The 26,943-nt window shown below is 39.9% G+C and overlaps 1 protein-coding gene across 2 annotated transcripts in view; it reads left to right on the forward strand.

Moving 5' to 3' along the window:
- Window positions 1-26,943, forward strand: part of MOB2 (MOB kinase activator 2) — a 120,281-nt gene that overhangs the window by 39,694 nt on the left and 53,644 nt on the right. The window contains exon 1 of one of the 2 annotated variants that reach the window (XM_063332953.1): window positions 19,261-19,413. The exons of the other annotated variant lie outside the window; for it this stretch is intronic. Coding sequence (XP_063189023.1) covers window positions 19,376-19,413 — 38 coding nt within the window. The 5' untranslated portion in view covers window positions 19,261-19,375. Of the gene's footprint in view, window positions 1-19,260; window positions 19,414-26,943 lie in introns of those variants that run through there. 2 annotated transcript variants of the gene reach the window in all.

Below are 26,943 nucleotides of genomic sequence, written 5' to 3' on the forward strand. Positions count from 1 at the left end.
TTTTTCATGTTGCTTGTAGACCTAAATGCTCATAAAACTGAGAGACTTGCAATATAAACTTTACCCTTTTGTTCCTGCTCTTAGTGTGCTCTTGTCCTGGGCTGTGATACCGTTGCAATTAGAGTTGTTTGTGCTGAATTCCAAGATAAGCCTTTGCTGCGATGCAAGGAGAATGGTCATTACACATTAAGTGCTATCTGATCTTAGCTTTAAAACCAGAATTGAAAACAGGTATGTGGAAGTAATGCTTAAGTTCCAATGCAGCGACATCTTGTATTTTCCACTACTGCGCCAAAAATAGTCAGTGCAAAATTATTTGTCTATTCACTCACCCCTAAGTCTATTACAGCTTAGCTATAACTGCTGGACCAAGCATGTAGACTTCCGATTCAACTTTAAAAGCAACAACATGTAGAATTTAACAGATAAAGCAGCTGTCATCTCCATTAATCATAATATGTCTTCATTTGTATTTGTTCTTTTGCTCTGTTAGCGTATCCTGACAGATGATTAAGTGTCTTTTCAGGTATTACGGCAGTCATTGTCTTTTCCATTCCACTTTCCCTCAGTCACTTTGCTCCATTTGCCTTCTTTGTATAATTAAATTCTATATTTTTTCTAGGTTTTCTTCAAAGCCTGACTAATTGCATGAGTTTTAAAAGGATTATCATCTCTCTCTTTCTTTTTTTTTTTCTTTTCATTCCGCACTCTCATACTCTTAGCTTTTTCAGACACCTGCTGGCAGGGGAGCCAACCAGGAGAAGGTCAATATGAAATCTCAGGGCCAAGAGTATTATAGAATGGCATGGCTTCAGATCAGAGGCCAAACGTCTCACACCATACTTGCTGGATTTTGGGCTACTTTCTGTGAACCCCCCTCACAAGTCTCTAGCTTCCATCTAAGTGTCTGGTTAGAAAATCATTGACTTAAGTAGAGTCCATCTTTCCAGTGGTAAGGGAACGGCTGTCTCAAATCATAATGGTGTGGTTTATTGTGTCTCCTTATGTTGCATTGACTCCATAGCTGATAGACTTAATTTTCAAGGGCAAATCGTGCCTGACAAACCTGGTGGCCTTCTATGAGAAGGTCACTACATCAATAGACAAGGGGAAAGCAACTGACGTCATTTACCTGGACCTGAGCAAAGCCTTTGATACTGTCCCGCATGACATCCTGGTCTCCAAGCTGATAAAATATGGGTTTGATGGACTGTCAATTCAGTGGATAAAGAACTGGCTTGATGGCCGCACCCAAAGAGTGGCTGTCAATGGGTACATGTCCAAGTGGAGGCCAGTGACAAGTGGAGTCCCTCAAGGATCAGTACCGGGACTGGTCTTGTTTAATATCTTCGTCAGCGACATGGACAGTGGCATAGAGTGCACCCTCAGCAAGTTTGCTGACGACACCAAGCTGGGGCGGCTGACATGCTGGTGGGAAGGGATGCCATCCAGAGGAACCTTGACAGGCTGGAGACATGGGCCCATGCCAATCTCATGAAGTTCAACAAGACCAAGTGCAAGGTCCTCCATCTCGGTCGGGGCAATCCCAAGCACTGATAAAGGCTGGGCAGAGAATGGATTGAGAGCAGCCCTGAAGAAAAGGACTTGGGGGTGCTGGTGGACAAGAGGCTCAACATGAGCCGCCAATGTGCACTAGCAGGCCAGAAAGCCAGTCGTATCCTGGGCTGCATCAGGAGAAGTATGGCCAGCAGGTCAAGGGAGGTGATTCTCCCCCTCTACTCCACTCCCGTGAGACCCCACCTGGAGTACTGCATCCAGTTCTGGGGCCCCTAGTAAAGTGCTGGAACGTGTCCAGAGAAGGGCCATGAGGATGATCAGAGGGCTGGAGCCCCTCCCCTATGAGGACAGACTGAGAGAGTTGGTGTTGTTCAGTCTGGAGAAAAGAAGGCTCTGAGGAGACTTTATAGTGGCCTACCAGTACCTTAAGGGGGCCTACAAGAAAGCTGGTGAGGGACTTTTTAGGATGTCGGGTAACGGCAGGACTAGAGGGAATGGATTAAAACTAGAGATGGGACGTTTCAGATTGTACGTTAGGAAGAAGCTCTTCACCATGAGGGTGGTGAGACACTGGAACAGGTTGCCCGGGGAGGTGGTGGAAGCCCCATCCCTGGAAGTTTTTAAGGCCAGGCTAGACGGAGCTCTGAGCAACCTGATCTAGTGGAAGGTGTCCCTCCCCATGGCAGGGGGGTTGGAACTAGATGATCTTTAAGGTCCCTTCCAACCCTAACAATTCTATGATTCTGTGATTCTATGATTTTAGTATCTGGCTCACTCCACCTATGGCTTATTAGGTAGTCTGTAACTGATTCCAGTTTAAAATAATGTAGTTTCTGGATCAGATTTTCAGTTCATGGAATTAGCTTATTCTAGTAGTAGCCAGCCCCTGGTTGTGGATGTATAAATTGAATTTAAATAATTTCTGATGAACCTACACCTTTTCTAATCTGTTGAGAAACTAAAGAAGGGAGGAGATAAAACACAAACCTAAAACCAGTTCATCAGCTACAGCTATTACACAGTAAATGATTGTAAATCACACAGTGGACATTTCATAAGAGCAGGTAAATCTCAATTAGATGATCCCAGTGTTTCTGGGAGGAGCTATGGATATCATCATGCAGTTAGTATATTATCCTAATGAGCAAATAGATCACACCCCTTAAATGACAGGAGTTATGTGAAAACGGTTTGAACTATTTGAAATTATATTATTATGGATCTTTTATGCATCTCTCTGAAGAAGATTGGCTTCTAACTGTGTACAAGTGTTAGGAAAATAAAAGTAGTATACATGATAAAAATCTGGCCAGGATATGGAATATAGCTTATTTATAACATTTGGTTTTCAAACTATCCCATAAAGGAGTGGTGAATTTTCTTCAAGATATTTTTTGTATGATTTTTGGTCAAAATGAGACTGAAGATATCCTCTCACAGGCAGTGTTATGACAAATGTAAATGATAAAATCAATGGCAAATCTAAAGAACAATAATTTGACTGAAAAAACACCACTGCAAGTGTGATAGTGCCACTGCAGTGCATAATATTCCCTCTAGATTGTGTTGCTTTTCCCAGCAAGGAAGATGCTTTTTTTTTTTTATTAACCTTTGAAGGACAAGGCCAGGTTTTGCATAATTTTCTCATCACTTCACTGTTCTGATCATTTGCATTGAGATGCTGGATTTTTGAAGTTCTACCTGAAACTGGGAAGTTTTCTGTGCTGCTGCAGCTTCTGTGTAACTTCTGCTTTCCTGCTCTAGTTGGGTTTTACTAAAGTTCTGCAATTTGTTCTTTCTCTTGCAGAGCATTTCCTAAATTAATCTTTTTAGCCAAGAGCTATGTTAAGAGTATTCCTGATAGCTCTAGACTTTAAATGGGGAACTGGCTTGCTTACTGCATTGGATTTCAAAATAGTTTATGCCTAAATATATTCTACTCTGAAGCATCCAGCTTTATTTCAGATTTAAACCCTCTTGGGTCTTGGAAGTATTGTTTCATTTATATAGCTATAATAAATCAAGTCATGCCATAGCCTTTGATATGAATAGAGTTAAAGGAATACTGAATCAATCTTACTAAAACTTATGAAACCGTTGTTCAGTGAAGCTTCAGTTGGAAACAATTTATTTTTTTGCATTTTTCTACTTATTTTGGCAAAACTTTTGACTTTCTTAAACAAGAGAGAGAGAAGTCATTTTCTGAAGCTTGTATGTGAATGGATAGTGTTGGCGATAACACTGTGTTGGTCTTTAAGAAGGACTAGTTATATAGGAGAGTCATAGTTTGAGAATAGTTCATTGTAGGGTGGTGGTCCTAACTGAATTTGAGCGCATAAACTACTGTGTTTCTGTCACGTTTCAGAAATCTCTTGCAGATGACAGGGATCAACAGGACTGAAACTTACCACCTACCTTTTTCTTCTACATCTGCTTGTCAAAATAGCATCTGCTTCATTCGTAGTAAAAAATGAGGCTCTGGCTGTCCACTACAGCATTGTTTAAGACCCCTTTCCTTTGCCCTTTTATTGGCTTTCTGCAGCTTTGTAGGGAGTAGATTGTATAAAGCACGCCCCTGGAAAGCAGAGGCTGTTAAAAGGTTTAAGACAAATTTGTTTGAAGACAAAGAGGGCATTGAGGAAAACTGTGGTGAGGGATTGAAGGGCTTTTTGCAGCGCAACAGAGCCTTGTCTGTGCAAGACCCAGCCTGCCTCTAAGTTCCAGCAGGCTGCTGAGAAGCAGGCCAAGAAAAGACTCCCCAAGACCCTGTTCCCTTCATCTGAAGTCTGCCATCTGGACAGAGGATGGCTAGAGGGTTCCTGGAACATATAGAAAGGAATCTTGAGGGCTGAAAATAAATGCCAGTGGAGACAGGAAGTGTCTGAGACTTTGGAGGGTTGGAGGAGGGGAGCTGCTTAGCATCGCTGCTCTGTAGGTCACAGAACTGCTAAGGATGAGAGGCAGATAAGGAGAGCCTCTGTGCTGCACTTGGAGGTGCACAGCCTTTCCTCCGCAGCCTAAGCTCCCCTCCATTTACTGCTTTTTGTGTGTGAGGGCATTTTAGTTGTTTGTTAGAGGGTTCATCTGAGTGATGGGGATCTTTTTCCCCTTTGTAGGAAGGGGTGCTTAAATTTGTAGCTCTTGGCATAGTAGGGATTTTGAAATAGAAAAGGTTTATAGAAAGATGCCAGCTAGTGTTAAATTTTATCTTGATGCTGCTGTGTTTGTGTTGTCACGAAGCTGTGTGTTACTTCAGCGTGGTGTTTGGCGAGGTCTGTTGCAGTCAGGTCAGATGATGTTATGAGACGACTATGCTGCCTTCAATGATTTTTCTCATGTAGTAAAGCCAATGAGCTGGGATACTTTATTCCTTTAGAGTACTTTAGTAAGTGTTATAATACTGGAGAACAATATTCTTCCTTTCTGGGTTATGACAGCGGTGCAGTCTTTGTATTCTTCTCAGAATGGAAATGTCAGTGAATCACACCACCCATCTTTTCTTCCTATAAGAGCCTCTCGTACCTCCAGAGAAACCTTACAGTGAAAGTTCTTTACATCACCTGTTGTGCATTTTTAAGGATAACCAGTCAGATAATGGTGAATGTTTTTGCTTTGTGTGCTGTCCTGTAAGTATTAAGTTGAAACGAGGTAAGTTTTAATTTTTCAAGATACTTCAAAGAATGTGGTCATGAAGCAGCTCCTTCCTATTAGTGAGCTTTTCAAGGCACACAATAAATGACTCTTCACATGATTTCAGGGCCATTATCATCTAAAGAATGCTCTTAGAAGGCCAAGACATTGATTCTAGAGAAAGTTAGACTCTATGTAGAGCTGAGTGGTTTTCCTTCACTAAATGCTTATGAAAAATGAAAGTGAGAGTATCCTCAAGTGTTTACTGTATATCCCATGTAAGGTGGTGGTACACTTCTTATTACTGACCTTGGAAGTAGAGCGTGCATTAAGGGGCAGTTCTTACTGCCAGGCTAGAACTGAGTGGTAGCAGAAGGTCTTTTCTGGGTAAGAGGAGATTTATCAGGTTTTATGAGGTACCTGCACTGGCAGCCTTCTTTGTGTGGTCACCGCAGATAGTTTATGGTTTGATTAAAACTTAATGGGGTAATGAGGGCATGATACCTAAAAGTAGAAGGCGTAGGTTTGGAATGAGGATAATGTCAATAAAGTAACAGTAATTTTCAGGTTCCTCACTGTACTCGTTCAGTAAATTAGGCTGTTAGCCTAATGTTTTAATACAGTTCCCTGATATGATTATGTAGCTGAAACATCATTTATCTGGCAGAAATCTTAGTATAGAAATTCTAATTTACACATTGATCAGTAACTCCAAATTAGAAAACCATATGAATATTATAAACTTCTTGTAGTGGAAAAAGTAGATCCTTCCACAGCAACGTCTTTACTGCTCGAAGGTGTGTTGTCATATCCCTCTAAATGACTCATGTATCATCACTTACAGTGTATCAGTAAGGACTGTAATTATTTCAGAGGCTTTGCACACAGCTACCATTTGAATCTGTATTTAGGGGCAGTGCAGGTTATCTGTGCTCAGGTGAAATTGTTCTCCAGCTGCAGTACGTATTTCAAACTCCATAGCACAGAGTATTAGCTGCATAGCGTTGCAAAGTGAAATACCTATTTACAGTTTTAAATGCATCTTGCTCTTGAGGAAGAAATAAATAGTGGATAACGTGATCTCTGTGCCAGCTCGTTATCTTGCACATGCTTGGTTTTGTTTGTTTTTTTTATTTTTAAAAATCCTTAAATGTTTAGGATTGCATAGTGGTAAACTGGACTCTGATAAATTTAAGAGGAGTGTGATGTGTTCTTTTCTTTTTCAAACTTTTTCCTGAATTTCATTAGTCCTTCTGTAGAGCAGTAAGTTGCCAGAAAAGGAATTTCAGTAGTCTGTCAGTGTTTACAGGAGTTATCACTGATTCTTCACTGAAAGTAAGTCGTGGTTTTTCCTATTGTGCTTAACTTTTGTTGTTATTGTTGTAAATGCCAAGATTTTAGGTTGCTGTCTCTTCTGCATCAGTAACTTCAGAAATTTTGTAACTTTTCTTGGCTTGTGGGGTATGTAATTGGAGCACAGTGCAATATGACAACATGAAGAGAGCAAATCTTTCTTTAGATACGAGGAAAGAGCACAGAATTGATTTAGTATAATTTTGAGCCAAGCTTGAAAAAAGTCCTGTCTTCTCAAGAAGCTTGTGTAGTTTATGGCAGTGTTTTTCACCTTTCTGTCACAAGAAAATATATGTAAAGACCTTTTAAACTGAATCTTTTTGCACTGCCTATAGAGAAGGACAAAACATAGTTTAAAGATTATGACACTTAAGCATTTCTAATATGCTTAATCAAAACTTATTAGTCACTTTTCCTCTTGGAGCACTTGCTGTTACACTTTCATGGAGTTTGTGAAATTTGTCATAGAGTTTTTGAGGAGCAAAATGATGATATTTTGTTAAAATACCTGCAGGTGAAAGGTGGAATTTTGTGTAAAAGGATTAATGTAAAAACGCATGCATATGCTTTCTTTATAGCACGTTATTGCTTTATGCGTGAGCCATAGGATGAACTCTCTTTTTGTTGTCGTGGATTATTTGCAATAGCAGGTTGCTGGTCAGTGATAGACATAAGGGAAGCAATTGTTTTCTATGTGATCATGCCAAAATAAAAGCAGTGGGTGTGGAAGAGAGGAAAAGATGGCCTCGAAAATAAGCTTGATTCTAATGTGTGTGTGTAAAACTTTATAGTATGTGCACTTGAAATTATCTTGGTCAATAATTAAATAAAAAATGGTGACCTGTATTAACAAATGTCCAAGTGTTGTGGTGACAATCCATAAATCTGGTCATAAGTATAAAATATCAATCAATCTTTAGGAGATGGGGGGAAACTGGAAGAGGCAGAGACGTTATAAAGGTAAGGCAAGGATTCTGGCCCTAGATTTATAGTGTTTTGTAGGTGCTTGCATAATCTTTTACTTGGCACTTGTGACTTCAGAGGTAGAGATAAGGCATCTCACTTGATTATGCAAATTATTCCGCATATGTTGTTATTTAAGTGCAGTGTATAAGGAAAATGAAATGCTGTAATAAATAAATGCTGACAATCTACAACAAAGCTTTATAAGACTTGATACATCAGGTATAGGCCCAGAACCGTTTCATGCCCTGGTAATGATTCATAGGAAACTGAAGAGCCTCAGTTTTTCACCACTTATGAAAAATAAGGCATTTCATCACTTAAAATTGAAATAGGTATGTTTTTTAAACGTTTGCAGCAAAACTACAGTAACATCCCTTTCTATCTTTCACTGCTCTGAGCTAAGCTTTATCTTATTTTATGGCAATGTAGTGAATTTTTTTGTTTCTAAAACAAGCAGATAATCTATTATTGTATTAGGATGTGGAGAGTCCGGTGGTATGTATCAAAAGAATAAATCTTCTCATTGAATTAGTTGTCAGAGGGAAGGAATAGAACAGGAATGATTTTCTGAATGATTATCTAGCCCAACTTTTAGAATAAGAAATGGGGTTTGAGCTGTTGCTGTACAAGGTGATTTGTAAATAATGTGTTGGGTTAAAGCACAATGCTTATTTGATGCTCTCAATATGACTGTAAACAGCTGTTCTGGGAATGCAGCAATCAGTTCAGTATCTGTTCTGGTGACTCCCTGGGTCTGAATTTAATCGGAAACGGAGAGCTCTGCTAACCTTTTAAAAGATTTTTCTTCAGAAATTTGAAGTAGCTGGAAAAAAGAGATGAGGGTTGCAGGTTGGAACGAAAGGCAGGTCAAAGCTGTTGAAGCCATGCGTGGTTAAGTTTGCTTTGTACTACGTCTTCATAGTCCCTTTCAGTTGTCAAATGGGCACCTGAAAAACTGAAGAAACCTGGGCTGGCGCAGGAGCTCGAAGCATAGGTGTGAAAAGTACAATATAAAGGTTAAATACAGTCATAGAGTGAGTATGGCTGCAAACTACAGATAAGAAGAAAGCTGGACAGGTAGGGGGAGAAATGCCAGCTCCGCTGGAGGCAGCAACATTTCCAGTTATTAGAGGTTTCCTCCTTTCATTATCTGGAGCTGAACCCAGCAGTCATCTGCCCAGCTTGCTTGTCTAGGCTAGCAGAGCAAATGCCACAGTAAAGATGCTCACATACTTCAGTATTGAAACTGAGAGTGGTAGCAGTGTCTGCTCAGGTGGCAGAGGTCTGCCGTGGAACCAGAATTTCATACTTTTGTACACTTCCAGGATTTGAAGATGGTGGAGCTCTGCAATATAGAAATTACTTTACAAAAATCGTTTATAATCCATATGTGCTACAAGGCTGCTTTAAGGCCTGCAGTCTTTAACTGTTGCTTTTTGAAACTTGAGTTGCTTGACACTGCATGCCCAAAACCGCTTTAACATACATCTTTTTGGATATGTATCGTGCAGCTAAAATCCAGGGGAGAAAAAACCCTTATTTATTAAACTGGTGATATCCCTTAAAAGTCACTGTGAGTATATAATTTTTTTAAAGTTTTGATTATTGAACTAGAAGCAGTTTTAGGACAACCTGTGCTGCATCTTAGTATTTTTTGGTTTTGCATCTAGACATGACATGTGTAGCTGCTAATTATTCTTTATGCTTTTACTTACTTTTAAATTATGTGACTGCAAAGATACAGCCAGGTGTTGTTTGCTAATAGCTACTTTACTTTTTTTTTTTTTAAGCTAAAGAAATGAGACTTACAGTATAGGTGAATGTTAACATTCCTTGGTAGATAAACTTGCTCTATCTCTTTAAATATCTGACAGAAGATGGTGTCAGCTGGACAAGGGCATAGTGTGAAAATGGCCCATTATGAGCTACTCGAGCTACTGGAGAGTTTAAACTCTTACTCGGCAACACACTGTACTATTTGACCCTAAGCAATTTAATCCATCTTTGTCTCATTTCACTGTCTAAAATTGGAGAATACTTCACATTGCAGAGATGTAAATGGCTTGGCTAATGTATGTGATAATTGACCTTTGAAAATTGCATGCTAATTGTATAGTTTTTGCTTGCGTCCTGTTCACCGCACTGAAGGCAAGACTGCTTTTTATGACTGTAGCTCAGTAACTTTAAGCAAAATTATACGAACTTGGATTAAAAATCCAAGCAAAATAAATAAGTAAATAATAATAACAATAACAAAGCGTTAGATAAATAGTGGATATTCCAGAATAGCATGTAAGGAGAATCCCCCTTCTCAATTTGCTGTGCAGGCTTTCTTTTGCCCATCTGTTGGTAATCTAAAATTATGTTTAGAGTGGGTTTAATGATTGGCTTTTGAATTAATTCTTTTGAATCATGAATGTAAACTAAGAACTCTGTGATTGTGACCCTAAACAGTGTGCCTTATAAATCCGAAGTTTAGGTTAAATCCCCAGTGTGTAAGTTGAAATTCTATAAAAGGGGTGTGCGTATAGAAGGAACAGCTCAAACAAGTACCCAGCCTCCTCTTGAAAATAAGTTCCCAACCTCTGTGATTGTCAGGTCTGTGTTTCACCCACCACAGTTAATGAAGCTGTGTTCTAATGGAAGTATATGGGTAAATACAACAAGACAGGTTAAAATGTATGACTGTATTCGTTTTAAATCCTAGAAGAAGTAAAGATGAAATCCATAAAGAGGGGAAGCACAACACAAGTGCAATCTTCAGTAAACTGGCTAAGTCAGTAGAAGACACTTGTTATGGGGAGTGTTGTGGGTTATATGAGATATGTACCCTTTGACATGCTTGAAGAAATAAAAAGTATTTGACCATCATATGTGCATGTGAAGGTCTATGTGGGACTAAACTGATGATGATTAAAATCTTCCAGGAACACTCAAGAGTCTGTCAAAGGAAAGGACGATACCACTTGAAAAACATTATGATTCTGAGGCAACTCTGACCTGTCACATGAAGTTTTGTGACTTCGTTAATTTGGCGGTCAGTTTTTCAAATTCAAACCAAGTCACTTCTTGGTTATTCAGTTTTCAGCCAAAAACTGGTTCTCTCATCTAACCTGGGTCTTTGCAGCAAGACTAGTCACTTCCCTTAAGTTCTAGGTAATAGCACAGTAAAAGGATAAAAATTCTGGTAGTAGCTTAGAAATTCTGCTTTAACATTGAGTTACACCATTTTTTGGCAGGAAGAAAATGTTTCATTCCCAAAATAGGATTATTTTGCTTTGTTCTCCCAGATCACCTGTTGACTACTGAAGTGTATTGCTGTATCTCTGAAGGCATTTAAGGTCAGCTTTCTAGGCTAAACACTTTTAGGACATAAAACTGCATACAGGGATGGGATAAATTATGTAATTGAGGCGTTAATGATTGCCTTGGACTGTAGGTTTTTCTGTTGCATAAGCTAGATGGACTACTTCTGAATAAATCAGAAATGCGTCCAAGCAGGAGTTGTACAAAGTTTGGATGAAATTTAGTGGTGGGTGTACATTTTTTTTAATTTTATTTCCTGACTTGAGAACGGTAGTGCATAAAGTTAGAATCTAGTAATTAGGCTTTGCCTGCAATTTTGCCTTGAGAGCTGAGCTCCCTGTTCAACAAAAATCTTTAGAGAAAGTATACGTGTGTGCACAGATGAGAGAATGAAGGGCAGTTATTCAGAACTGAAATGCAGCTTCTTTCATGTAAGACGTACTTTCAAAGGCGCGAGGTGTAAGCAGTGAGGTTTGAATTGAGAGCTGAGGACTTCTGAATTATGTTATTCTTTGGTGCTTGGCTTTACCTGAGTTACTTCAACTCATAAAACCCTAGACTTTGTATCTGCTCAGTTTCTGGCTGTCCAAGTGCTTCCTGAAGCGTCACTTGCCGTTTTACGCTTTGGGGAAAGGAGATGCCAAACTGGAAGACGTGAGCAAACTGGTTGACGTAGCAGATTCTCCATTCCTGGCCTTAAACCAAGTCTAGCATTTATACCTACCAGCTATTTGATACTGAAAGTCCAGTATTCAGGCCTTAGAGTTTTACTTCACGTTCACTGCTGTGCCTTAGCTAATGCAATGAAAATACACAATACAGATGGTACCCTGCATGTCTTATCCTAAGTAATGCAGAAAGACAGAAACAGTAGCAAGGTTTTGATTCTGTTCCCAAACCGTGTTTCCTTTTATCTGTTCCGCTTTATAGCCATTTCCTCCTGGGTTTTACTAATGTAATGACTGTAACAGCCACTAAAATGACACAGGTTGCAGGGATTGAGGGCTTTTTTCCAGAGTGCTATAAGAATTTCCAAAATTGCTGTCTAAATGTTAGTTCATGTTCTGATGTCCTCAAATATGAGGTCCAGACTCTGACTGGGGTGAAGCATCCTTGCCTTTCTTTGACGGATAGATGACTAGGGGTATGCCTGGGATTAGTCTACAAGGATTTTTGTTTTTTTATGAAGATTCAGGGTCTTGCAGAAATGTGAATAGCAGCAGCTGAAGTCCAATTTGTTAGGATCACCTAAAAAGCCAATGTTCAGATGACTTATGTTGCTGCCTTTTGACATTGACACTCACGGTATTTTTCACTCTGTGCTTAATTTCAGATAAATTGTTTCATTATGCCTATTAATTTAGAAGTACAGAATAATCTGCAAAAATAATACTGTATTCATTTGTTTTGAGATAGCCGATTAATTTCCTTCTCTCTGAAGATCTATTGTATAAAGCATGTCTGATAAGTGACTCTACAAATGCAGGATGTTGATTTTTATGATCAGAATTTATTCTGAAATATTAAATTTTTCACTTCTCTCCTCTTTTCATACCAGTTAGCGGCTGGTTAGTTTACAGCTTCTGGTTATAGTTGTCTTCCTGTAATACATGTGTTTGGCTTTACAGGTTTTTTTTGCTAATCTTTAGTGTCCCACCCCCTGACCCCCACTACTTACAAGCCCTCTTTCCCATACATTATCCCCTTGGTCAAAGCCAACTATATTCCATGGGTGCAGAAGTGCTTGTTTATTTAAATTTGTACGGGGTACAGATTTGCAGCAGGCTGATCAGTGTTTCCCTTCCCAAGTAAGCATTTTTGCACAGATCTTTCAGACCCATCTGAATTAGGAACTGCAAAAGAACAATTTAGCTGCTGGGAGATTTGTTGTCTTTTGCAGGAGTAAATATTAAACTTAAGTAAATAACTTTCTTAAATTTATATTATTTGGCAAAAAGAATCTGCATCTGCAGTCTGAACTTGGGACTTAAATTAATTTCCTTTACCCTAGTGTGAGAGGAACATTCTAGAGTCCCATCAATCCATGCAGCGGCAAGGATAGTAATGGGAGACATGAACCAATCTTTGAGGGTGCTGGAAAGGATATGCAAGGGCAAGCTCATAAGCAAGTTTAAAAGGAGATTCAGAGAGTAAGAGCCTGACACTTTTCATTTGTTTCAAATTACAAATATTTTAATGACCAAGCACATAGTTGTTGTATATCTTACTACCTGTTGTACTCACTAACTTATATACGGCATGCAGTCTGTCTTGTATAAATTTATACCCTTATTATCCAATTGTATTTCCTGATGCCCCTTATTTTTAATGATTTGTTCTGTATTTGGCCAAAACTACAGCCCTTTTTGAATATATGAAGAATTTTCCTCCCTTTCCTATGTTAAAGGGAACAAAAGGTTTACTTGTGGAATACCAGCTTTCTGTATTGGAGTCAGGGTACTGCTTTATTAACAAAACCACTCTTGTTTTAAACTACTAAAAATTGCTTGTAGCTTTTAGCACCTTAGTGTGAGACCACTTAGCTAAATTAAAAAAAAAAAAAAAAAAGGAAAAAAGGAAAGAAGCAAGTTGTGCAGTAGAAAACTTAACTACTTTTTCTTTCTGCTTGTTTTATAGACTTCAGGGATTCATACATGCCTAATTGTGTGTAGTTAATTTTAGCTAAAGTCTCCTTCTCAGAAATTTCTCTCCCGTTCTCCCTCTGTGGTACTTCCAGACTTCTCCTGGATTGTATCATTAGCTAAATTTTGCAGCAGAGACTTTTATACCGACTGGGACTTCTTGGGTGGGGCATTTTGGTAAATCATACAGTTGTTTCCTGTTCTTGGGCTGAAGGGGCAGTGCCTGCTCTAAATTACCTGCTTGCTGCTCCTGCCAAGAACATCAGTCTTCTCTTATTATTTATTATGTTACTTTATGAGCCTTCCTTTGAGATGGACAAAGTTTTGGGGGCTGATCTGAATGGGGGTCTTCATGGTCTACAGCCATTTACCACAGCTATATAAATAAGTGTTGTCCCTGTGGCCGGTGTTAATGCCCATCTTCGAGAAGCAGGGCAACTTTCATGTCTCACTGAAAGATTTATTTTGCCACAGTACTTTAACCCTGTGTAAGGACCTCTCTTTTACACTGAAACTAATTATTAAATTCTGTCTAGCTGCTTCGGTTTTTAAAATCTAGAAATCATTTAAGACAAGTTAAAAATAATGCAGTCGAGCACTGTGAAGTCTGATATCCAGCTTGCATTACATTAACTCTTTTGGACAGCCCTTCCAAAGACTGATCTGTCCGTGTTCGTTCAGTCCAAACCTACCTCCAAGAAACTGCCCAAAGTGGGGGATCAAAGCAGGCGATGTGCCAAAGGTTTGTGTTTCAGACAGTCTGGCACATGCTGAAAGCTTGGTCTTTCTTGTACTAAGCCACGGGCAGATGTCCATTAAGAATGATTAGGCAAAATTTATATAAAGGCCTTGTAAAATGTTGCGTGCCCTCCCCCCTTACTTGAGAAGTTTTGTGTGGGTGTGTATTTTTTTCTAAATTTATAAACCCTGGCTTTTGCCCTCCTCCGGTAGAGTCTGGTCACCCACCCTTTTCCGTTTCCAGGCGGATTGCTTTTCTGTTATTTCAGTTCTGTAACTTTCTCCAACACTGTCCTGTTTTGCTTATTATGAAGTGCTTGCAATAACCCTTTCAGTGCTGCTGTCATCTTTGCCTTAAATCAGAACTGGCTGTTGCATTCATTTAAGATGATCTTCTCTTAAAAAGCAAGTTAAAGACTTCTCATGTGTTACAGCTTTCTGTTTGCATACATGGAATGTGATACGGCTTTCATTTCTATTTTGACTGTTGTGGTGTCCCCGCACACAGGGTTTTTTCTTTTCAATACTAAGCCAAAAGCCCCACTGAAATGGGACTTCTTTTCAACTTTGGCAAAGAAATCCCTTCAGCTCTCAAGCTGAGGCAGTACTATCTTCATGTGCAGAATGAATTAGCAGAATTTGGGGAAGACACTTGTTTCCAGCCATGTCTTAGTGTCAATTTTCCTGTTCTTCTCCTCCTCTTCTACTTTTTCATTCCCTATTCAGCAACAGTTGATATTGACCTGTAAGCTCCTTGTTTCTCTAATATCAGTGTTTAAATTAAGCCTGAATTAGCTAAGTAGTTAAGTAGAAGTAAAGTGAATCTGGCTGACCTGCTGTTTGGAGCCCTGTGTGATGTATGAACTAATACAAAGTGCTGTAAGTGTATAATCAGACCAGAAAAGTAGACTCAAATTTGTTTCTTGTTACAGTTCTGTGTTTCATTGATTATCCTGGGAATTAACTTGGCCAGCCCTTAAGCGCAAGTTATGTTGCAAGACAGAAGAAAACAAGGTTAAGCATTAGGTTAGTGTGTATTTTCCAGAAGAAAGTGAGTAAATTGTTCTCTTCAATAGTGGGACAAATTCAGATACATTTTTCCAAAACATTGGGGGGGAATGGGTCAAGGATACATGTATAAAATAACACTAAATGCTGGAGAAGTAACTTTAACACTTGTGAAAAAGCCGTGGCTCTGGAAAATAGGGTACATATGGGCGCACTGTCTTCTCTCTTTCCTGACCAGATGTGGAGAACTGAGGTTGCTAGTGAGTGTTTCTTTTTAGATGTAGATAGATGTTTCATTCATATGCAAAACTCCCCCTGGATGAATAATTAAGCTCTGAATGTACTGTAAGTCTTTCCAAGTAGTAGAGGACTAGCTATTCTTTTCTGTACCCAGCTTTTTACTTAACATGTACGTTTCCTTATTAAATGGACAATTTTTTTTAATAGTAATTGAAACAGAGATCTCTTAAAGCTGTCTTCAAAGCACAAAGTTTTTCAAAGGAGATGGTTGAAAATGGTAAATCATCCATACTAATTTCTGTTGTTTAAAGAACTGTACTTTGAGCTAATGTCCAGAGTAACTGGGCCAAATGGTCCTGTTGAAATTCCCCTCAGAAGCGGAGCAGTAATTGGATGAACGTTTAGCCTGGGAACAAATAATCCATGCTAAAGTTTATGGATTCTGCTTGGGGAAAGGAATAAAAGAGAAGTGGGCTGTAAGAATGCTTTATTTGTCAGAAGGGATCTTAAGGAGACATAAAGATGTTTTCCCTCCTCCCATGTGTTTTCACCACAGTAATGATGATTCAGCTTGTGTACGCTCTCTGGAATGCGTACGTGTCAGGAGAGAGAGGAGAAAAGGATTTCTTTAGGTGCAGCTCATTAAAATTACTGTAGGAGATAATGTGTATAGCATATTGCCTCACCATAGAGTTGCCTACTGCAGCAAGTTAATCATCATTATTTTCATGTTGATTAAAAATAAGGTTTGTTTTTTTTTTTTTTTAATCTCAAACCAAACACATTTCTCCAGAAGACCTCTCTGAAGCAGGCATTCATTGTCTGTGAAGCAGTTGTGTTGGCAAGTAGGCTTTTGCTGTGTTTCTGTGGTAAGTTCTTTTGTCCATGATAGCATTTTGGGATCCCAGCATCAGTGTGGCTGGCTCGGGCTCTGATTGGACAGTTTATATTTAGTTGCTGGTTTCCTATAATAGCTTTCAGATGGAGATGTTAAAGAACACGTACTGTACCCTTGTGCTACTGTAATCCCTGTAAGAGCATGGGGAAGTGAAAAAGAAAAAAGCATTGATGTCTTTTGGCAGAAACAGAATTTAGAAAAAACATCAGCTGCTTGCAGCAACAGAATGCTGAAATTTATTTTTAAGGAATTAAGTAGCCAGTAAAAACAAAATGCTCAGAAAATCTGTGGGTGCATTGCTTACGTTTTGCATCCAGAAAGGAGCTGAAAAAAAAAAAGCTGTGGAAAGGTCTGCTTTTTTTAAATTACAAAAATTTTGATTCTCTAGTTTACAATAGTACTCAATTGCTATTAAGTAATGTCATCAGACACCACCCCATGAAAGCTCCTGTGTTCCCCATCTCTGGTGCCCTTCCAATGCAAATTAGTAGACGCCCCAAAAACCCCAGTGTCATATATGCTTTAATTATACTGCCAGACGCATCTTTTCAGTGGGGCATGATTGATTTCAATTAAAACTGAAGACATAACAGATTTACTCTGAGTCTGGGTTCAAGACCACCTCTCCAGAAGCTTTTCCCCAGGAATCTTTGCTTCCAAGAAAACTGAATTCAACTTGTCGTTTGATTCTGCGTTTGCAGAGTCTTTAGAAATTATCTTTATGTAAATTTTTTGATTTATTAGCTTTAACTACTTTTTCTTCTCTAAATTATTAATCAAATTAATCATCCTAGTTTTCCTTGGTAGGCTTCCAAGAACATGTCTCTGCTCTATCCAGTGTTGGTAGGTAGCTGCCTGCAGGGACCTAACTTCTAGCTCTTCTGTGGCCTTAGCGAATCTTCACTCACTCCTGAGGGACAGCGGGAACTGACCATAGCAACTGGAAGAATCAGGCCCTGCTACCAGCGAGCACGTAGGTAGGATCTTTGCAAAGTTGATGGTTGAGAAGAACACAAAGTTTAATGCTTTCCAGTGATGCATATGATAAAAGCGGAGTGCTGCCACCATTGTGGTGGTAATGTATTGGACCTATTTGCAGTCCTGACCAGTGTAATTTGAGGGGAAAAAATCTAAAGCATGCTGTAGTCTGCTTTGGCTTGAGCTAGTTTGCCCCATATGGTTACACAGCAAAATTGTCATTCTTTCTTCCAGCTAGTAATAGAGCAAATCACAGAAAGCTAGGGATGAGAGAGACCTGGAAAGGTCACCAAGTCAGTCCTCAGCTCTGGAGCAAGATCATCTCAAAGGCCTGCAATCATGGAGACTCTGTAATCTGCTCCTGTACTTATAAAACAAACAAAAAACAATGAAACAAACAAAACCCCTCAAAGAAAAAAAATCTAATACTAACCTTGTTTATTTCTTGCTTAATTCAAGTGTCTTTGTGATGGATACAGCAGGAAGAACATTTTGTTTCATTTCTCTTTACAGCAGTGTTCTACATCCTTGGGAAGTGTTATGTTGTTTTCCTCCCTCTGTTTTCTCATCTGTGAGATAGATTATAATTCTTCTTGGTGCTCCCTGTGCTCCAGCTAATTCTGCATCTGTCTTCTACTAGGGTGCCAAGGGTTGGGCACAGTACTCCAGATGAGGCCTGATAGATTCTGGGCATTACTTTGTATCTTGCAGACACAGCACACTTGTATGGTGCAATCTCATTGCCTTTTATCAACCCTTTTTTCTCTCAACATTTGTGATCTAATCAGTCCCTGCACAGGTATACTTGATTACACCTAACTGTATAAACTCAGCCACCTAGAAAGAAATTAAGCAATTCTCCTATTTTGTGGCTGTTTTTCTATAACTGTTAAACTTTCAGATGACAAATCTGAAAGAACAATGCAAAGATGGGATCAAGATGAAAACTGAGTTTGATAAACATATTGTCTTTAGATATCTGGGCCATTAAAATACAGAATAATGTACTCAGGCCAGAGTTCTGTGGGACCCTACCCATTGCTTCTCTCTGTTTAGGTAGCAAATTTTATCTTTATATTTGGCTAGTGTGCCATTTTCCCATCATCCTAGAGTAGTTTCACCTAGGCCACAAGTGGCAGTCATTTCAACAGTCATTGTTAAAAATGTTTTTCGTGTGATTTGTTACTTGCGTCAGTGTGGATTTGCTCACAGACAGTAAATGATCAACGATTATCTGGAGCAATTTTTGCTTTGTGTGGTAGATTCGCCCCTCTGGTCCAGACGTTAAGCTGTGCAGCTCTTTAGTTCACAGTGATCAGGGAATGGTAGGGTGAACAGAACGGGAAGGGAAACAGCCTCATCGGAGACAGTGCTGTGGTGTGATTTATGCAGGGCAGCCTGCCCAGGACTGAACTGCTAGAGGATATTTTTCTCTGTAGCGTTCGAGCGTGACTTTATTTCTGCCTGTTTTTAACTTTCTACAAGGAAAATAAACCTTCTAACCACTACTCGTGTGTCCCTTTCCACGTGTGTAGTTTCCAACTTGATATTAGGGGGAGAAAAAACACAAAAAAGTCTTGAGTATTTGTTATTTAGTGCTTCTCGTTTAGTTGCCTTGTGCTCTGAGGGTAGTGCTGAGTACTTGAGTGATAGTCACAGCAGGGCTTGTGAGAAGGAGAGAATAGATCTGAAGCTGCTTTCAGACTAATTGGAAGAGGAGCAGCTCACCAATAAAAGACAGCTTTCTGCAAGATTTATTCTTGCACACGTAGGGACCAGTTAAGGTATTTTATAAAAACCCTTTCTCTGTGAATTTTTGCTACTTTTCCTTGGTGGGCTCCAAGGTATTGTTGGAGGTGTGTTGGGGAGATTTTACACCTCCAGACTCTTGTTTGGCTGCAGGCAGTTTCCTCTGGGCTTCCTGCTCAGTGGCTCTGGTGGCGGTTTCGCATTGTTCCTCACTGATGACTCAGAGAAACAGGAAAGAGATCCCCTGGCGAACAAAAAGCACAACCACCAAACAGGTGCCTGTATTCTGGGCTAGCAGAGGACAAACCACCTCACTCTGGATTTTTTCCTAAGATTCTTATCTGCAAGTATGAGACTCAAGAGGAATGGTTCATACACACTGAATGGGTAAGAAAGAGCCTGCATCCTCTTTTGAATCTTCATCATTAAAACTGCGTGAAAACGGAAGCCTTTATTTTTCTTTCTAGTGACGGGGTACATGAAATAATGACCAAGTCTTTTGTCTCAAAAAGAGGGGAGGATCGCAGCATATGAAATACACAGCTTATTTAGCTTTCTTCTGCATTTTGTTAGATTTGCTTTTAAAGCGTGTGCATTTGGTGGGGGCAGGTTAGAGTTGTCTGTGTGTTAAAATGAAGTGGATCTGCTCAGTAAAACCACCACAGCATTAGGAACTGTGTGATAATTATTTTAAGCATTTGCCAGTTAAACACCCCATGCTTTTGATACAAACAAGAGCTAAACTCATTAAATGTGGTGCTCCCTGGTAGGGAATACAAATGATTTTAAGTTTAGTCAGTTAAAAAAATTAGTTTAAGTAGTTTCAAGTACTTAAAACTACTGTGAGTTACTTTACTAGTTTTGTAGTTTTAAAAATACGGGTTTTTTCTCTCTGCTGTTTAGTCCTCTCAGTAACAGAGAATGTACAGTTACTGTAAAGATAATAACTAACTAGATATTCCTTGTTTAAGGAACCTTTTTGTAATAAATTGAAAATAAGCAAAAATGTTTTTTTATATAATTACATTTGATTTCACTAAAGCCGATTCTTGTATGTCTTCATGCGATGTAAGTTTTATTTCTCAGCCCAGCATACCTGAACTGAAGAGGACTTGTACTTCCACAGTGCTGTGTTAACTGTTCGTTAGTACCTGGCAGGTGACTTGACAAATGAAGAAAGTTGTTAGTCTCGGGAGTGTCATTTTACTTTGCTGCTGCGTCTACCCTTCTGTCCTGAGTAAGTGTTGCGATAAGCGCTCCATGGTGCAGTCGGCTTAGTGCTGCATTCCTGAAAAGCCCAGATATATCTCAGAGTACAAGTGTGCAGACTAGTCCAAAACTGCCTAGTTGCTTTAAACTCATGGTCCATTGCACACTTAATTGGCAATCTCTGCACAAGAGAGGCATATAGCGGTGCAAGCAGATCAGATAGGAAATACTTTGGCAGTGTCGTTCAGCTGGTCTGCACTGTTTTTGCCTGCACTGGCTTGCACTATGCCACTTAGAAGGGTCCTTTGCTTTGCCAACATAAGCTTAAATTTGATTTTAAAAAAATTTTTAAATTAGATTTGGATTAGGTTTTTTTTAATGGCAAAATAGATGGATGCTAACATCTTCCTGGCTTATGAGTATTTTTTTTATAACTGTAATAAAAATTTAATTATCCAACTGCATACAAAATCAAAGATAATTGAAAGTTACTACCTTACAGTATTTGGTTTTAAGCTGTAAGACGAGTTTTTCACTCAATGAGATTGAGTTTGTAGTAGATAGAAGTTAAGAATGTATTAGCATTAGCTTGTTTTTTTGGCAGAGGCTTTTGACCCTTTGAGAGACTATCTAAATTTAGAGAGTCAATTAAGAAATGGTGCTGAAATGCCAAATGTAACGGATATTGCTTATGTTAAAGAAATTTCTTAGATTTTAGTTACGGGAAGCACAATCTTTAATTGATTTGAGGTTTATTAAAAATGAATGCGTGGTATAGAACTTCAGGGAAATAAGTTGTGCAAGATCACCCTGTGCATCTGTTCTGCCTTGTTCTAACTTGCAAGATGCTGCATAATCATTTTAAGGAATTTCACTTGTGGGCCAGTGCATACCTGGCATTACATTTTACAGCCAGCATTTAACTGGAAGTATTGTGTTACAGTGAGTAAAACCAGTGGCACCCAAATGCTTGCATGAAAAAGAAGCTTCAACTGTGAGTTTGTGGGAGACTCCAATATTATCTGATTCTAACCTGCTGATGTGCTTTGCTCTGTTAAACAACTGATGCTGAGGAGTGAATTTATCTAATTAAAGAAATTCCTTTTATGTTTATCTCTTGCCTAGATGGTTTAATAATGCAAGGTAATGGAAAAAGAGCTTCAAGTATGTTTTCCTGTTTAGCTTAAACTTTTGGCCTGTCAGCAGAAAGGCTTGTTTTGATCTTTAGGGGTTTTTGTTTGGGACAGTGTGTTCCACTTCTCAGGTGGAGTGGCAGCCTGTTGCGCAGGTCACTTCAGGAGAGGGGAGCTCATTGGGGTGGAATGTTGTAGGGCAAATACAAACACTGCTGGAGCAGGTACCTGCACATGGGGAGGACAGAGTTACTGCAGGATTACTGTTTACAGTGTAGTGCATGAAAACCCACCTTCTGTTTAACTGAAGGTACAGCCAAACGTGAGTACCTCAAGATAATCGGTGTGTTCAGAGATGTCATTGCAGAGTATGGTGATAAACTCTGAATCAGGCAAGGTGGTGTTATGCTAAATGTTTAATAATGTTAAAACATAGAAGTTGTGCATCAAGAGCAATAGGAGGGCATACATCAAAAGTCACTTTGTTTGGCACCTTCCTACTGTATCAAATCTTATTTTGTAAACTGGAGCTATTGAATTTGCAGGAAGTTCACATTAAGGGGCGTAACAGCACTTGTAAGGGAGCACAAGAATTCTGTTTAAAGCCTCAACTTTAAAAATGAAAGTGCAACTTCTTGTTCTCCTTTCATACTCTATCCAGATGTTCTTAAAAAGTAAATAAATCATGCCTAACTCATTAAGTTCTTGCAGATTGGTTTATCAAGCTCTAGATAGTGTTTTTGGTTTAGGTGATGCTGGTATCTTGGATGAGGCAATGAAAAAAGGTGGTTGGAGAAGCCCAATCTCTAGGATACAGGGGTTATGTGAAGAACCCCTAACATATTTTGCATAAAGATGCTCACTTTTCCTTTTAATAGTTCTCTTTGACACTATAAGGTACTCCCCAAAACTGCAAATATTTGATCCCATTTTCAGGAAAACCTTCATTCTTGTTTTTAATTGGTTTGTAAACAAGGAACTGTAGCAAAAGTCATAGCAATAATTAGGTTTTTTCCTTTGGATATGATTTAGTCAGGCTCTGATTGTGCCTGTAAACTCATAGAGGAGGAAGACTGGAAGGGGAGCTGAGATACTTGAAAATGTTTTCAAACCTACGTAATAACAGCAAAAACCTCCCCCTGCCTGGCCGGCCTTTCTCCTGTTCCATTGTATCTCAGGTGATACTAGTGTAAGAACTGTACACATATAAACTGGAAACATACATAAAATCCAGAGTTTCACTTAGAAACAGTGATTCATGTGTATTCTTTGAGCAGGTCTTGCTGGACATGGGCATGTTTGCTCTTGCTTTTTGAAGTGGGTAATGTGGAGACAAAGGGATCTGCGATTCATCAGAGGACACAGTTAGGAGACCTACCTTTTCTTGCTGAGACTGAGGTAGAAATCTTACCTGCTGGCATCCCTTTGACAATGTTGTTAAGTCAGCTTTGATGTTATGTGCTAACCTGCAGTGTGCTGATTTATATTTCTTTGCATTGCAAAGTTTCTTTTTATAAACGATCCCTTTTGAAGGTCATCTTAACTTGGGAAATATCCCTTTATTTGCTTGGTGTTGTGTTTATTGACAGTGAAAAATGCGCTGGCACTGTAATTGTTTCAGCGTCACTTTTTCTCTTTGCAAATGTGGTTGGGTTTTTTTTTGTCTTCTCGACCCTTTAGAATTTGTAATTACTGATAGTCAGTATAAGTCTTTGCACACTGGTAAGATGTGAAATAACAAATAATGTTTATTACACATCTATTTCCTCTTTTTCTCCTAATGACTTAAGTTTAAGGAAGGGAATAAATCCAAGCATGCATTTTGCAAGATTTGACCTCAACCCACCCAAAACAAATACGTAACTTGAACTTTGGTGGTGTGATCTAAGCTTCCTGTGCTTTTTAAAATCCTAAGGTATGGGCCTGCACATTCCTATAACCTTTGTAGTGGTGCAGACAGAACCATGCCTGTGCTGGTTTACCTTCTCAATGGCCTGCCCGCTGTAGGAAAGCTTTGCTGCAGTGTTAAGTAGATTGTGCAATTGTAGAATTAAAGAGCTCCTGTGGACAGTTGACAACTTGCTGACCTTGCTTCAAATATCATAGGATATACTGATAAACGGTTTACTAGGTAAAATTGCACCCGAATTGGGATTTCTTTATGACCCTGGTCAGTGAGCCACATGATGCCTCATCACTCTCTTCTGCTTGGCATGGCAATTTTGACAAGGCTGTGCAGTGTACACTTGTTCTGCAATATTTTCTAAATCAGTGCAGGTTTAGAAGGTGGAAAACTGTCTGAAGAATACCAATGATCTCTGCAACTCCTGCATAGCAGCCATCCCAAACTCATGGTAATGGAAACTGAAACGCATGTGCAAGAGGTTATTTATTGAAACACAATAGTTTGGGTTGCAAAGGACCTTTAAAGGTCACCTTAGTCCAACCCCCCTGCAATGAGCAGGGACATCTTCAACTACAGCAGGTTGCTCAGAGCCCTGTCCACCCTGGCCTTGAATGTTTCCAGGGATGGGGCACCTACCACCTCTCTGGGCAACCTCTTCCAGTGTTTCACCACCCTCAGCATAAAAAATTTCTTCTTTGTATCTAGTCAAAATCTGCCCTCTTTTAATTTAAAACCATTACCCCATATCCTATCGCAACAGGCCCTGCTAAAACATCTTTCTTCTAGGCCCCTTTTAGGTCCTGGAGCCTTCTCTTCTCCAGGCTGAATAACCCCAGCTCTCTCAGTCTGTCCTCACAGGAGAGGTGCTCCAGCCCTCTGACCATTTTCGTGGCCCTCCTCTGGACCCGCTCCAACGGGTCTGTGGCTTTCCTGTACTGAGGACTCCAGAGCTGCATGCAGTACTCCAGGTGGGATCTCACCAGAGTAGAGTAGAGGGGCAGAATCACCTTCCTCAACCTGCTGTCCACGCTTCTTTTGATGCAGCCCAGGATGTGGTTGGCTTTCTGGGCTGATAGGGCACATTGCCGGCTCATGTCCAGCTTTTCATCTGCTGGTACCCCCAAGTCCTTCTTGGCAGGGCTGCTCTCAATCCCTTCATCCCCCGGCCTGTATTGATACTGGGGATTGCCCCAACCCACATGCAGGACCTTGCACTTAGCCTTGTTGAACTTCATGAGGTTCACATAGGCCCACTTCTTGAGCTTGTCTGGGTCCCTCTGGATGGCATCCCATCCCTCAGGCGTGTCAACTGCACCACTCAGCTTGGTGTTTATAGCACAAAATAAAACGTTTAAATGTTAATGAAATAGTTTTTATCTTCTCATCGTTACTGTACCTGACTCTGCACTGCTGAATAACTTGTGTGGCATGTTTTCCTGGGACATTTTTAAGTGTCAAAGGAATGTAGCTAGACTGTGCATTCAGAAATCTGGCAGGAGTGAAAGCTTTGGAAATGCAGTGTTTGCAGCTGGCATCTTGGTCAGTGCCTGTGCTGCTGAAGAGCACTTGCTCAACCATCTTGAAAAGTTTGTGTTTAACTTGTGATGTCGATGTTTCAACTGAGAATTCAAATAGTTTGACATCTCCCTTCTCCTGCCCAGTGCTGCCCTGGGCCCTTCTGAAAATGCTCTTTGAGCTCTCTCTGCTCGGAGATGTTGGGTTTTTGCTCCATTCATCTCAGGACTATGTGTACATGAAGGTGATTATACATAATCAAAGTCAGAAGTAACCAATGCCTTGAAACAAATTAAAATTGGACAGGGACAAAATACTTAGGATTATCTTAATGATTAATGGACGCTCAACTGACTGTGATAAAATATTGTTGGCCCCAAGATCTGTTTCCTCTGCTCCGAGCCACTACTTTAAACTAATGAGTCTTGATTTTGAGCCAAGCACTGAAATTGTAAAAGAATTTATTTTTCTTGTGTTCTTCTGTCTTGTACTGATGCAGAGCAAGCCAAGGAGCAAAAGTAGTATCTTATGTTGTTTTGCCCAAAAAAAAGTAGAAATTGAAAAGAACACAGGTCTGCTTCAGAAAGCTTTTTTTTTTTTTAAGTATCATTGCAACTACAGGAAAAATAGCATTAAAGGATGTGACAAACAGCTCATGAAAGCCTGTTGAAGTAGCTCATCTGGCAGACAGAAGTAGTGTGAACACCCAAATGTCTTATCTGAGGAGAAGCAGCTGTTTGAACTGCTTTACAGTCCTCCCAAATTGCCACAGTTTCTATAATGAAAAAAGGGAAAATCTAAGGGTAGCAATTCAGACTGTTATCCTTGGAAAGCACGGCACAGATTTATCAGATTAGGACAAAAATGTAGATTATCCACTTCAGTTTTTGTTGGACTGGGAATCCATTTTTGGAGAGTCTACTTTAGAATGCTTTATGGTGTCAAAACATGTAAGCCAAGATGCAACATGCCAGCACTGCAACTCTGCCTGAGTCCAGGTGATCTTGGTACTTTCTTGGTCATTTGTAGCCCTTTGTGCTCATTTGTAATCTAGTTACAGGTTTGCTTTTCCATGTCCTGAAGCTGACAGTGATTTTCATTCAGTATGCTTCAGTTACAAAGTGAAGTGGTTTCTCATGTGTCATTAAAATACCCCTTATTTTGTTCTTTTTTTTTTTTTTTGAGGAGGAGGGTTACTGCTGTGTGTGCAGGGATGGCATTTCAGTCATGCATTTCAATGTTTCAATGCAGACTGAGATCTGTGGATGTTCTGACTGCTGGGTGCATGTAGAGGAAGAACAGTTTCTGAGGAGAAGCAAAATGTGGCAAACGTTCTCATTCACAAACAGCAGAAGCTTCTTTATAAAATACTTTCCCCCAAGTCTCCCACTCTGCTTCCCTGCACCCCAAGTTTGCCGTCTCATTACTGCTTGGTGACATAGCCCAGTGACGATGGCAGGATTTCAGTCTAGCCCCTTTTCATAGAATCATAGAATTGTTGAGGTTGGAAGGGACCTTTAAGATCATCGAGTCCAACCTTTAGCCTACCCTGACAAGAGCCACTTCTAAACCATGTCCCTAAGTGCCCCATCTACCCTTTTTTTAAACACCTCCAGGGATGGCGAATCCACCACCTCCCTGGGCAGCCTATTCCAATGTTTAATAACCCTTTCAGTGAAAAAATTTTCCCTGCAGACTGCAAGCAGTGGAGCCAGGAAGGGTTGCCAGCTGTTTCTGACCGCTGCTGCGTGCTCTGTGCCTTGGGGATTAGTTAGTGCAGGGTCTGGTTGCTGTGCTCTTCCCAGGGCTCTGCCTGAGAAACACCCCTCTTACCGTACGGCTCTGCCGTAGCAACTGTGGAGAGGGATATGGAGCTATCAAAAGCTGGAGGAGGAGAGTGATGATGAACCACAAAGGTCTTGAAAGCATGCAGTAGGGCTGACAGTAGCCTCACTGTCACCGTCTGGTGACAAGAACTTACCATTTGCAGCAATTCCACCACATTTCGGCATTATTTGTGTATCCTGGGCAGTCCCGCTACTGTCCACCTTACATGAGGAGGTGACAGTATGTTTGCCAAGTAGAGGGAGATGGAAATATGGTGCAAAATACTGAACCACTTCTAGAATTGTAATTCTGAATCTTTTGAGTTAA

Source organism: Chroicocephalus ridibundus, chromosome 4 (assembly GCF_963924245.1).
Source record: "Chroicocephalus ridibundus chromosome 4, bChrRid1.1, whole genome shotgun sequence".
NCBI lineage: Eukaryota > Metazoa > Chordata > Aves > Charadriiformes > Laridae > Chroicocephalus > Chroicocephalus ridibundus.